Below are 14448 nucleotides of genomic sequence, written 5' to 3' on the forward strand. Positions count from 1 at the left end.
ACATTTTCCAATTTATCACTGATAAAGTTTATAAGAGGGATTTCATGACAATATAAAGAAAACCAGTACAGTAGAATATTGGGATGGCACGGGGGGGGGGTAATACTGAACGATGAAATTGACCAAGTTATGCTATGTGCATGTATGAACATATCACAATGAACCCCACTATTTTGTATCATTATAATGTACCAATTAAAAAAACACCTGTTAAATAGACTGTGTTTAAGAGAGCAAGAAACAAATATTCTAAATTCTTTTGCTATCTAGAACTCCCTTCTCACATCTGCTAACCTGCAAAATTAGCAGTCTACACCTCTGCTGTGGACTGCTGTTTATCTTTTTGCTACACAACATGCTAAACTTCAATTTAAGTACTATCATTAATATAAAATTAAAGTTAACTTAAAACTTCCCAGAAATTCTGAGAAGTTAAAACTCTTTTAAAACACTTTAAAAAAATCCACCCATGAAAAAAATCACTTTTTACCTAACCAAAATCCACTTTCTTCTACTTCAGTTTTCCTAACTGAACCTAAAATTAAGAAACCTTCAAAATTAGACTAATAAAGAAATGACAATATTTCCAACTGACTACTGGATACATTGCTTAGATATTCCATATCACCTCAAATTAAAGTTGCTCAAAACCCAATTCTTACTTTCATTCTTCTATCTCCAGAATTTCCCACATGAGCTAGCAGCACTACTACCTACAAGGCAGTCACTCTGGAATCTAGGAAGCCTTGCATTTATTTTTGTTCCTCCACAACATACTCAGCAAGCTTTTGTTGTTGTGGTAGTGGTGCTTGGGATTGAACCCAGGGGCATTCTACCTCAAAGCTATATAATCCCTTCCCGATTTTATTTTTTATTTGGAAGCAGGGTTTTCCTAAATTGCTGAGAGCCTCATTAAGTTGCTGAGACTGGCTTCAAATCTGTGATCCTCCGGTCTCAGCCTTCCAGGCACTGAATTTATAGGCATGTGCCACCATGCCTGGCAGCAAGTACTTTTAATCACAGTTCATCACTGTTTTTTAAGTCGGCTGTGTAGACTCTGTGTTTAAAAACTTCAAATAATGTGTGGCTTTCTTCCTTTCTTTTCCTTTCCATACCAGAGATTGATTCCAGGGCATTTTACCTCTGAGCTACACATTTCCCCTGCCACCTTTTATTTTTTTATTTTAAAACTGGGTCTTGCTTAGTTGCTACGGCTTGCTTCAAACTGAGATTACAGGTGTTCAGCTCTGTGTGCCCAGCTTATGTGTGGGTTATTTCAATGAACAAGTCACTTCCTTCTAAGTCTTCAATCTACCCTCCTTGCCAACTATCTTAAATGTTGATACCAGAATCATTTTTCTAAGATGCAAACATAATTATGTGATTCTGACTTATTTGCTCAAAATTTATCAATGCTCCACAGGTAGAAGATGAAATCCAAACTTTTTAGCATGGTATATAAAGCCCATATTACAAGTCTTTTCCCATGTGGATTCACAGTTGCCTTTTCCCCATGTGCCACATTTTTCTTGAAGCGCTCCCTGTGATAACACAGCCCTCCAGCTCCTACCCATTCTGTTCTTTTATACCTAATGCTCCCCACAATTTCTTCTCCTATCTCCCAACCCCAGTTTGGTTGATAAGATTGCTGAGGTGGCTACAGAAAGTATCTGTGTCAGTCTGCCTCCTCTCCCAACATCAAGCTCCTTGGAGAATTTGTCTTTTAATCTTTGTTTTCAGACCCCAAAACAAAAAGAAATATAAAACTTGTTCGAAGGATTTAACAAAGGTATACACATACTCTTGAGATTACAATGTCTAGATTTTAAATCTCCATTTAGTAAACTATGCTTCTTTTTCATTACTTTAGTATACCTGAAGATACAGAGGAAGACTCTTCTGAATTGCAGTCAACATGGGTGCAGGCAGCTCCTTCTCCTGCTGTAATACCGTATGTGGCAGCAGTAAACAATCTATGATTCGAAATAGTAATTTTTGGGCCTTAGAGTTGGCAAAGATTTGTGCCCAAGATTTAACGAGAATTCCTAATGAAGAAGAGAAACATTAGCAGTTATGGTTTTCTTCTAACTGGAAATGCTTTCTTTTCATAAAAAATTTATTTTTAAAATACACAGGACAAAGTTAAAACAGGCAGTAAGAAGAAACAAATCCTAGAAGCCAAAAGACTTAGTATTAAGTCATGTATTTAATTTGCTGAGGTAAATTTATTGTCATTCTCAGTCAAGAGGAACATTTTATGAGCAACTGGCACTGATATATGCTGCTTTACATTAATTTTCAGGTTTGTTTTTGATCATATATATGTATGTGTATCTATCTATCTATCTATCTATCTAGTGTGTGTGTGTGTGTGTGTGTGTGTGTGTGTGTGTGTGTGTGTGTTACTGAGGATGGAACCTAGGGGCATTCTACCTTTGAGCTACACTCCCAGCCCTATTTTATATTCTATTTTTTGAAACAGGGTCTCACCGAGTTGCAAAGGGCCTCACTAAGTAGCTGAGGCTGTCCTGAATGCAATGGTCTTGTCTTGGCCTACCAAATGCTGGGATTACAAGCATGTGCCACCATGCCCAGTGTTATATACATATTTTACATGTTGCTCCTATCTAGTTTGCAACAAGGAGAGAATATCTAAATTTAATTGTTAAAATAAGAAAAGTAAGATTAGGTGTAACATCTTGAGCAATTATCTAACTTCCTTGAACTTCAATTTTTACATCTTTCAATGACTGTTAACATAAACCAATAAAATTTTGATTCTGAAAGAGAAACAGACTTCTTCATTTCTTGAAATATGATTTTCTTGATTGAAGCCTGTCAACTGCCATATTTGATGATATAAAACTTAGCAAATGAATATCTTTTGTTTTAATAAAGTAAGAGCAGATATATAATTCTCATTAGGGTATGCTACTGCTCTTAAAGTCTCATTTATTGAAAAATAAATTTAAAAAGAGATTAAGCACTTGTCCAAATGGCAGAGTGGAACATTTACTGCATAAACTTTTATATTTTGTTCCATCTTAGAAAGCAAAAGAGATAATAACATTCAAAGTCATTTCCATCAAACAGAAAATTTTAAAATCAAGCTCAGAAGGAAATGCTTATAGAAGAGCACACTGATATTTAAAAAACAACCAATAATCATTTCTATGAACAACAAACAGCAACATTAATCTTCTGTTGTAAAAGGAATTACAATAATCAATCATAAAGAAACACAATGTTCACTTAGCAATATTTTAAATAATGCTGGTTTGAACCTCATTTTTTTTTTCAGTAGAGAGAAAACTTGTTTGACAGCCAAAAAGAAGAACTCACATTCTAACTAACATTAATTTATCCATGAACGAGCTGCCATCATCATGTCTGAGATGATTCATATCACTTTCAAGTGTCACAAAGGTATTACATTAAGCGCCTACCAACCCCAAATGCATCATCTACCTTTGTATTTCACCTTGTGAAATGCTTAAACTCCTTTACCGAAGACCTGAAGTTTTATAAGTTTAAAGAAGGCAAAGGTGCCAGGTGTGGTGGCGCATGCTTGTAATCCCCGTGCTTGGGAGGCGGAGACAGTAGGATCGCACTGGTTCAGAGCCAGCCTCGCTGGCTTAAGAGACCCTGTTACCAAATAAAAAAAATATAAAATAGGTCTGGCAGTGTAGCCCGGAGGTAGAAGGGCTTCCAGGAACCCCAGTACCACCAAATAAAGAAAGAAGGAAAAAAGGAAGGAAGGAAGGAAGGAAGGAAGGAAAGAAAGAAAGAAAGAAAGAAAGCAAGCAAGCAAGCAGGCAAAGGTAATACATTGGTTTTATAGATGTTTCAGACTCCTGAGTTTAGGTTTCAATAAATGTGTGTATGTATGTGGTATGCATGTGTATAAGTATACCACATGTGTGCACAAGGGGTGGAGGAGACTTTAAAAATACAAAGATGAAAGGTGAAGAAAAAAATTTAAGTCAAAAATTTTGGGAAATATATATATATATATGTAGGTTTATTTTTTAAAAAAAGTCTTATTCCTGGCTCTAAGCATTTATTTACTGATGAAACTGAAATACAGAAGGATATTAATACAAAAATAATCTCTTCCTCCAAAGATAACCACTATCAAAGCTCCTGTATACTTACTTATTTTTTACATATAAAGGATTAGGATCATTCTGATATACATTTAAAAAGCTACTTATACTCAGAAAGTAATCTTGCTGCTTTAGGAACATTAAAAGTATATACTCCTGCTGGGTTTATAAAATTATTAAATTCTAGAAATACTTATTTAGTGTCTGTTATTTCCTACATGAGAAATTCTTAAACTGATATATTCCCAGTTCTCAACCCAGTAGCTGATATATACTAAGCAAATAATCCTTTTTGTTGTTGTTCAAAAAAACCCCAACAGGATAGAAATGAAAAACCCAAAAGTTTTGGCCACTATCTTGAATAAGTTTAAAATTTAGAAGGGCCATGTAAAGTACGCAATTATAAGAAGTGACAAGGTACTTAAAATGGTCATAAAAGAAGGATAGATGAAGTCCAACCAGGGAGACCAAGTCTATTTGGTAATGTGGAAGAGGTCGGTAGGGCTGGGCACCAAAGGATCAGGGGTAGAATTTCAACTACAAAAACAAGAGAAAGAATGACTAAAAAGATAGGGATGAATAAAAGGAAAGGCACGAAAAAAGAGGGATGAGATATGAAGCATGAGAAGACTAAACCAAAACAAAACAAAGGAAACCATTCCTTCCCTTCCACTCTTCAAAAAATGATCTAAAGGGAAAGGAATTTGAGGATATTTCTAATGACCACCAACCATGGCTCTTCTGAAATTACTCAAGTACAGTAAAGATCCCAGATGCTTCTTTAACACAGGAGTGTGATTTTATCAACATTTGTGCCTTCTACTAGCAGCCTTGTAAGTAAACATCAGAGTCTTCTCAGTCAGGAACTGGAAACGTAAATAAACCACTAAGTGCTGTGATATCCCACCCACAACACACTTTAAATCGGGTTCAAACTCTCAAATGTCTTTATTTGTTCTTTTTTCCAGTTTGTTCTAAACCTTTTACAGGAAGAAAACAACAGGTTAACCCTCCCTAATCTCTAATGAATAAATGGGTAACACTGTAGTCACATGCTCTATTCACAGTCATTAAGACCTACAAAAAAACAAAACAAAACAAAACAAAACAAAAACCCAAAGATCCATCTGCCACTAGGTCAAAAAACAAGGCAGAACAAGAAAGTTCCTCAGTTCCTCTTAAATAAAATTTGGCACCAGGCTACATATCATCAATCCAAATTGATCCTGTAGGTTCTGATAAGACTATCAAATATTCTGTTAATATAAAAACATATCCTGAACTCATACATTAAGTTGGCAGAAAACGAAAGCTGGAAACATCAGAAAACTTTTTGTAAGGACTAGTAATATTATAAGCCTAAATAATGAAATACTAATCTAGATTTTACTATGTTAATTTTATAATAAATTCCCACTGATATTTTTCTCTGAAATTAATATGTCTGAATTGCTACCATTGCTTTCACTAGATTCAACATCATCCATATTTACACATTTTTCTCATTCTCCTTTATCTTTCACAACAAAGATAAAAGGTTTCAGACAGCCCAAATCAGGTTTATTTATACATTCACAAGATTAAAGGGAATAGATATAAGGTTTTGGCCACAGAGAAATAAAAAAACCAAAAAAGAAAAACCTTAAATTCTGTATAAAAACTTCTAAGAAAATCTTTTTCATGTACCTTTATCCACTTCCTATTTTTGGTTAGCAACATGGTTTCAGTGAACAAAGATATTCAAATTACTAAATTACTGACTTCCTAAAGAAAGATGATCTCCATTGTTCTAGAACTGGTACAGAAAGAGATTTCTTTTTGAAAAGAGAAAACGTAGTACTGTGAGAAACAAGATTTGATGCATATATGTCTTAGTACTATAATAAATACTCTTCTGACCATCATAGAGAGTAGACCATAAAAATAAATGTAAGTGATGGTTTTCTGTTTTTAAGTCCAACACTAAAAAAAAGTCCATTTTAGTTATTTAGGTATTCATAATGTGACAAGAGACTACTGATAACAACTGGTTTTTGGTATATTTCTGTATTGATAATAATTAATTTTAGTATTAACACAAGCAACAAACACATGAAGGCCAACATGAGTTATTTCAAGTGAAATCATGATATTTCAAATTATTCTTGTGATTATATGAAGTCCAAGTGATTTGACTTGTATATTTCTGTCTACCTTGATACTACGGGATCAACCTAAGGAAATGTTACTAGCAAAATAATGATAGGAATACATACCCATCATGCCATACGTCAGCTGTAATCCTGCACTGGACATTTTTTTTCCCAAGTAAGGTTTTATATATTTTAATACCTCACCAAGGTATTCTAAGGACTTTGTAACCATGGCAGATTTATCAGGAAGTGTTTGTAGATTCCTGTAAGTTAAACCAACAGCCTATAAATAAAGAACAAATATTATTTAGCTTTCCAAGTTTTATACAATGGACTTTGAAAAACAACCCCCATTTATATATACACCGCTTACACTTAGGCCTTCATCCTTAACTTTCTAATAAGGGTTCACAGAAATTAAAATTCAAGCAAAAAGAATATAGAAGGTCTAACTCAGCAAAGATATTATTGAAAAAAAAAACATGAAATTGTAGAAAACATTTGTAATTGAGTCACATCAAGACTTCCAAACAAGTTAGCCTATCCTATTTTTAGTATATGACTGGGGATTCAAAATCCCCAAATTCCTAAAAGGAAGAAATGTTATCAAATTCTTACAGTTAAACCTGTACAAAGTTTAGCTTTTTTAAAATGATATGAAATTAGCTTCACTTTCTCAGTGGGAAAAATGAAAGATGTGTCAGAGAAGATGGCCAAATGGAGAGGTGGTGGAGAGAAGGAAGTGTGAAGCGTGAAGTGAGGTATGGAGAACAATGAAGAAGGAAGGAGGGGAAGAAATAAATACAAGAATAAACTCAGGAAAGTGAGAATAAGCAAGAGCTGAGAAGCCACAAAAGAAAGATAAGACAGTGTAGAGGTGGGTTAGAAAGCCTAAGGAGACTAGTATAGTTTTTAATCATTTTTGGCAACTCCCACTGGATTTCAATGACCGAATCTGAACCAATAATGGTGACAATACATACTGTCCCTGACCCCAGGAGCTTTTGGTAGAAAGGACCAAGGAGAGAAAGCAGGTGGTTCCACTGACCCAAGGTTGAGCTTTGTAGGTATGACCAAAGGACAAAAGATTGCAGATTGTACTGGTGTTGTTAAAAGTAACCTACGTAACCTCCAAGACTTCTTCTAATTAAGGTGCGTGGAGGAGGACGTGTGTTCTTGAGGGAATGCTATACTTGGATAAGAGGGAACAGACAATCTGGTGATCACTGCTGAGCTGGAGGGACAGGTGGTGGTAGTCAAAGAAATTTCAGGTCTTCAAGTTAAGCCATGGTTTAGCATTTAGTCAGGAGGTGGCAGGATGAAGTACAGCAGAAGTAAAGAGAACTGAAAGACCACTGGAGAAGCTCTGAAATGCAAGCTGAAGAGAGATTCTCCACGGTGGCCTTAAAATGGTCTATGTTGGTAATAAAACGTGGAATGAAGAAATAAGTAAGAAACTCAGTGGACCTACATGACCGTGAGACAAGTAAATGAGAATAACAAGATATGCTTGATTACTTTCCTTCTTCTCCAGCTTTCTGCCTTTTGTTTTCTAAACTTTTTTCCCCTTGATTTCCAAACTTCGTGATCTCCTTTCCCTTTTACACACTTAACAACTGAGATTCTTGACAAGCTTTTTATTATTTAGATTACATCAATATTTGTCATGCTAAAATGTTTAAAATTATTTAATAACTCACTTGAAATAATAACATGTAGTTTAAATAACATTATTGTCAAAAATTAGTGAGTGGTAGTTTTTAAGCATTTTTTTTTCAAATCTCTTTCATTTCCAACTTAATAGAAGACAACTACAGTGTTATTTCTGCTACCATATAGAATTCTTCTGATATATTACAGATGAAGAGAATCCTGCCTCACAAATACATGTAGCTAGAAGTATTTTGACAGATTTTTCAAATAACTGGGAATTTCTCTTTGCTATTATACCAAAACTTGACGAGTGGCACTTCTTGGAGGCCAGTGGTAACTAAAATCATAAAATTTGAAGAACCATGGAGTCTGAAACTATGTCACTAAACATCTCATATGTTGTTACACTAAGAGGCTTTGGTTTATCTTGTACTTTGAATGAATCTTTTACCTATGAGTGCTTGTTAAAAAGCCTGTACTGGTTATTTGGAATATTTTGATTCATTGAGTTATATAGCCTCTTGACGATGACACATTTCATTATGCATTTTGGGAAAAAATTATACACATTAATACCATACCATTCTCATCAGAAACTCTTTAAGTATCAGTAAGCTCTCAAGCTCATGATGGCAAATACAAGCTTTCCAAAAATTCCAATTTTCTTGAAAGCTCGAATTATATTATTAGCAAGAGATATTGTCAGTTTTTTCTTTGAAGTAATAGGCTTACTTACTTCATTCATTTTTGAAAAAATGTCTGCCAAATACCCAAGTCTGAATAACCATATTTTGTCAGTTGTTCTTTCAAGATAAAAGCAGTCAGTTCAGCATGCAACTCAAATCATCACACAAGTCTCTTCATTTAGACAACCACATGTCTGTGGCATGCAGCAAACGTGCTTAAAGTGCACTTTGCATTGTCGTTCACAAAACAGTAAAAGAACATGTGCTCGAGGGGTAAAATTTAATAAAATTAACCATTGTACTACTTCATTAAGGCTATTCTTAAGCGAAATGGCCTTTCATCTGTGAGTAGATAAAAATTTGAATATAACGGGCAATACTATAATCTCTCGTGTTGATTGATGCTAAAGCTTTTGCACTATTCGTGTAAATGTCAATACAGTTTTGGGCTTGTAGATCCTCCTGATAAAGTATTAGCAACTCCCCGGAGTCTATGAGCCACACTTTTGAACATCAGTGCCTGAGGCATCTCAATGTTTCTTTATGTTTTGTTTTAACCTCCCCAAACTAAAAGCTATGTACTTCTTAGTATATTGATTATAACTACTTACATGTCACATTATTTCTGTGCAGAAAAGAGTTCATGCAGCAGGCTCACTGCTGATATCCTTAAAAGTCCTGTTTACAAGGTTGGCCTTTGTCTTTTATTTGGGGATTTAGATTTTTTTTAGAGGCTGCTCATCATTCGCTGATAAGAATGGCTCACTATTCCTAAGATGTCTGTGTAAATAATATGTTTCTTAGCAAATAATTTCTTTCCTTCTGCACATCTGGAATTTTGAAAGAAGGTGCATGTGACCATCCCCAATAAATAAAAATCATGGACACTGAGTTGCTAGTGAGCTGCCACAGCAAACAATATTTCACGTCTCATTACTATTCCTTGCTGGAAGAATTAAGCACATCCTGTGCAACTTCACTGGGAAAACTTGGAAGCTATGTCTGGTTCATCCAAAATTCTTTCACCTGTCCTCCCCCGACCCTTTTTTTTTTGTGGTACTAGGGATGGAACCCAGGGGCATTCTACTTCTGGGCTACATCCCTAGCCCAATTTTTTTGTTGTTGTTGTTTAGTCTTTTTATTTTTTGAAACAGGGTCTCACTGAGTTACTAAGGGGCTTGCTAAGTACCTGAGGCTGTCTGCGAACCATGATCTTCCGCCTCCTGAATGCTGGAATTATAAGTGTGCGCCACCATTCCCAGCCACCTGTTTTAAGTTTTGTATGCTTTCTCTCTAACAGGTCATGGCTATGAGTACAACTATATGCTGAATTTCATAGGTCCTCCTAGTGAATCTCAACCTGGAGGTGCTCTTGGAGACCCCTGACTCAATTTCAAACAAAATAAGCTTACAAGTGAACTCCTTGCTTACTTCTCTTCCCAACCTAAATCATGATGTTGCTATTTCTTCACTCTTCTAGTTAAGCACAAAATTATTTAATATCCATCCCATTCAGAAATCCCATAACCGTTCTACCTTCAAATCCTCCTAAACCTTACTAGTTTCTTACTAGCTCCCCTGTGTTTGTAATATACATTATTGTTACTAATATTTTATAAAATTATTTTATCAAATCATATTTTAAATCTTCACATTTTTCATAGAATCAATTCTAAACATCTTATACCAAGATGTTCTAAATTCTTTACCTATTGATTTATCTACTAACCAATTGACAATAAGCATATAATACCTTGTACTAACCAATTGACAATAAGCATATAATACCTTGTTCTATCTTATATTCTCAGATAAGTAAAAGTTTTCTGAGATCAAGGACTATATCTTCTGATTTTTTAAATCCCTCAGAAGACTTAGATAATACAATATTATGCGGCACTTAGCAAAAATCATATTTTAGTTAGTGACAAAAGAAAAATTAATTTGGGCTGGACTAAATTAGGGAAAACCTTGAAAACTACCAATAAAAAGCTTGACATCTACCTCCTTTTCTAATTCTATATAATTTTTAGAAAACAATAGGTATTTGTTTAATTATAGGTTGAAACTTAGTAAACAACTAAATAAAGTGCTCAACGGAAAAGTTTATTTTACATCTGCATATACTATCACTAATTACTGTTTGGGTTTGCCTTATAAATGTACTTTAAGTTAAAGGAAGCCAACAGAAGAATTAACACTTATGCAAAGAGCTTATTGGTTGCAATTATTTTCAGTGTAGTTAATACTAACCACTATGTGTAAAGATAAACTTGTTTTAATGTGAATAGCTTACAAAAGACACTAAGTCAAGCATGATAACAAACCTCAACTGAACTGAGAAAACAAACACTATTGTATAAGATATATTCCTTTAATAATTGAAACTCTGTGACTATTATAGAGAAAAACAAAACTGCATAGATTAGATTTTAAAGCACCACGTATACTACAAATGAAGCAGTTGGTGCCTATGCTTACAATGTTTGCTACAAAATGGTAAGTATTTAGCTGGAACTATTATGGACTGTATATAAGTAAATTTAGTTATAAAATACTCAAAGAACATTGTTATCCAACAATTTCAGCAGTAAGATAATTCTTACAAGTCTCATTGTCCCCAACGTAAAGTTTTAAATAGTATTTTTTAGTTTTTTTAAACTTATTTTTATTTTTTATGTTTGAATCCTTTTTCTTTTTTTATTGGTGCATTATATTCATACATCATAGTGGGATAATAAAAAAAAGACTTATGTAGACAAACATGCACACATCACCCAGTCAGCCCCATTCAATCCCCGCCCCTTCCCTCCCTAACCCTCCCCCCTCCTATGCTTGGCTTAGTGATTGATATCAATACGTTTGTCTAAATACATCATGTGCCCAGAGAGCTTTTTTCCCACCTCCCCTCCCCTTTTATTATTCTTCATTAAGTATAAGTTTTCTGCTGTCCTAAGAGTAAATTATTACTATGCCTTAGATTCATATTTTTCTTCCTCCAGAGTTTTATAATAGCAGTCAACCAATAATATGATTCAATTAAAAATTCATCTTATAGAAAAATTTCTTATAAGTTTCTAAAAATATCAAGTTTTTCTGAAAAAATAATTATAACTTATCGGGCATCTATAATTAGAATAATAATAATATTAATAAATAAAAATACCTCAAAAAATTGAACAAGTGCTTTTTTAGGGTCCTCTGGGATGGGTAAGTATTCAATTTGAGCCTTTGAGAAAATATTCTTTACTTCTGAGAGTTTAAATAGTAACCTTGTTAGTTCAGCCAACTGTTCCATGTACTCTTTCTCTGTTTAAAAAATATTACATAAAAACATTCATGTATAATATTAAACTTACATGATAAAATATAAAATTTCATTATATACATATGTGCAGGGAATAAAGCATTCCTCACTTATGACACGCTTCCTTTTAAAATTCAAATTCTCACAAAATTAAAGACTTGACATTTCTCTCATTTATGAACCTTTTAGCCCAAAAGTCATTCATGCAAAAATCAACTGATGATATAAAAGAAAATTTACAGTTTTTTTTAGGCTGGGCTTCATATGTTTATAAATAAATAAAATTTATTTATTTATAAAATTTATTTATAAAATAAATAAAAGGCTTAAGAAAATTAAGAAAATTTATTTATAAAATAAATAAAAGCCTTAAGAAAAGCCATGTCCTACAAAAAACAGGACTGTATGAGATATTTAAAACTACTAGTATCATGCAATGATAAAGCAGAAGAAAAGAATGGTAAAGCAGAAGAAAGGCAAGATATCTAATAAAAATGGGAGAGAATTATTCATAATTGGATACTTTAAGGGTGTTCACAGTGTGATATCTGGTTATTTACTTCAGATTTTCACTTTTCTGTGTGATCAGTTTTTTCAGGGTAAAAAAATTAAAAAAAAGCTTGTCATCTCAGGAACAAGTTTTTGTTCTTGGCTTCCAAGGGAACAAGATCTTTTATCTTTATAGCAGGAAAAATTGTCATATAGAGTAACAATAAAATATTAAGAAAAAGGAACAGACTAAAAAAGGAAAGAAATTTCTGCTTATATTTATACCTAATTATAAATATATTTTATATTTTTACTAACTTATATTTTGTATCAACATATAATAAACAACCCAGAGAGCAAGAAACTCTCTGTAGATAATAGCCTTGTGCCCCCCCCCACCACCACAAAGTATGCAGCTCTTACCTACTGTTTGTTCAGGATTTATTTCAATGAGCAAATCATCAGTGCCAGAGAGGTTTTTTATATACATTTGTAAAACACAACGGATCCATGATCGTATAGTTAAGGACTGAAAAGACGCAGAGCCCAAGTGAGAAAGTGCTTCACATACTGTGCTGTAAAAGCAAGTTGACAAGAATTAAGAAAACAAGAAGAAAAAATGACAATATATTCCCAGAGTATAGAGATTCTAAAGAAATGTTCTAACATTTCCCACATATACTTCTTGGTGTCAGAATTTTTTTAGATGAACACACTGATGTAGATGTGCACTGGTGAAAATGAATACTACAGAAATACACAAACAGATATGTTGGGTAAATATTCTTGTTTTTATCTGTAATGTTTTGATTTTTAATGTTTCTTTTTCAATTTAGGATAGATGTGGAGATTTATGCCAAGAGAAAGGTTAAGAAAGAATAGGCTAAAGTGGGAAAAGGGAGGGGTTCATAGCCAGCTAGGTAAGATAATAGTGAAGTGGCAAGTAGAAACAAACAAACAAACAAACAAACAAACACACACACACACACAAAAAAAAAAAAAAACAAAAAGCAGTGGTCCTTGAGTAACCAAGCAGAGAAGAGGTCAGGACCTTATGGGTAAAAAGCCGACCAACTGCTTCCACATGTGCCTCCCAACCAATCCCATCCCACCCCTCCTGTCCTCCTGCACTCCACAGGCGCTCATGATCAAAGACTACTTCACACAGAATTCCAAAATAACATTTCCCAGAAATTAAAAACAATAATAATTATTTTCATGAAGCCAAAAGCTTGTCTAAATCTGATTTCTAATTCATTAAAAGTAGGAATGCAAAGGATGGAGATGGCCTATAGAATGAGTTTTGAAAGAGCTTAACCATAAACATTAAAACAATGACAACAAAAAAACCAAGCCACAAAAGTTAGCTTTCCTACCATTGCTACTGTCAGAATGTTGATACATCTAAAAGCAAAAAGCTGTCAAAGTGAAGGTATATGTAGTGAAGACTGGTGTTCACTTGAGAAAATTCTTACCTTCCCAGGGTACTCATCTATCAGGATTTGCATTAATGTATATATCTGAAATAAAAGTACATACCTATTTTGTAGCAAATGACTTAAATATCTTGCTACAACTTGGGGGCAGATGATATCATCCCAACCAAAAAGTTGAATTATTGATATAACTGGCTGAGGCTGGAGATCTAATGGAGCTGAGCTTGGCATGTCCACAGCTAGCAAAGTAAAATCTAAATTTAAAATGAGAGAAATTGAAAAAAATTCAAACTCCTGAAAATTATATAATATTGACAAAAATATACCAAATAATGAATATCACAACTAGAAATGTATAATAAAAATAAAGTTAAACATGAACTAAATTAATGTTGTCAAAGAAATTTCTAGAAAGGGTCTAAAGGATCCATCTCGGTAATAATCATTATGGGTCTATAATGAATCCTTCAAATCAAGCCTGAGATTTCTGCTAATGTGCTCCCACCATTCAAAGACCCACTTAATATATAATAAATATAATACCTAAATGAATACATATATATTTCCAGTATCTACTCTTTTTTCTCATTAGGCAAATTTACTGGCCATCTGCCATGGGTGAATAGCTCACTTTTACCT

General features: G+C 33.7%; 1 protein-coding gene across 1 annotated transcript in view; it reads right to left on the reverse strand.

The window, feature by feature from the left end:
• MMS22L (MMS22 like, DNA repair protein) overlaps nt 1-14448 on the reverse strand; it is a gene marked incomplete at both ends in the record, with an annotated part of 132037 nt that overhangs the window by 12054 nt on the left and 105535 nt on the right. The window contains 5 exons of the mRNA XM_080700281.1: nt 1876-2045; nt 6362-6521; nt 11744-11886; nt 12797-12948; nt 13913-14063. Of these exons, the coding sequence (XP_080556407.1) occupies nt 1876-2045; nt 6362-6521; nt 11744-11886; nt 12797-12948; nt 13913-14063 (776 nt within the window). The remainder of the gene's footprint in view (nt 1-1875; nt 2046-6361; nt 6522-11743; nt 11887-12796; nt 12949-13912; nt 14064-14448) is intronic.

This window comes from Muscardinus avellanarius (assembly GCF_963383645.1).
Source record: "Muscardinus avellanarius genome assembly, chromosome: 8".
In the NCBI taxonomy this organism is placed as follows: Eukaryota; Metazoa; Chordata; class Mammalia; order Rodentia; family Gliridae; genus Muscardinus; species Muscardinus avellanarius.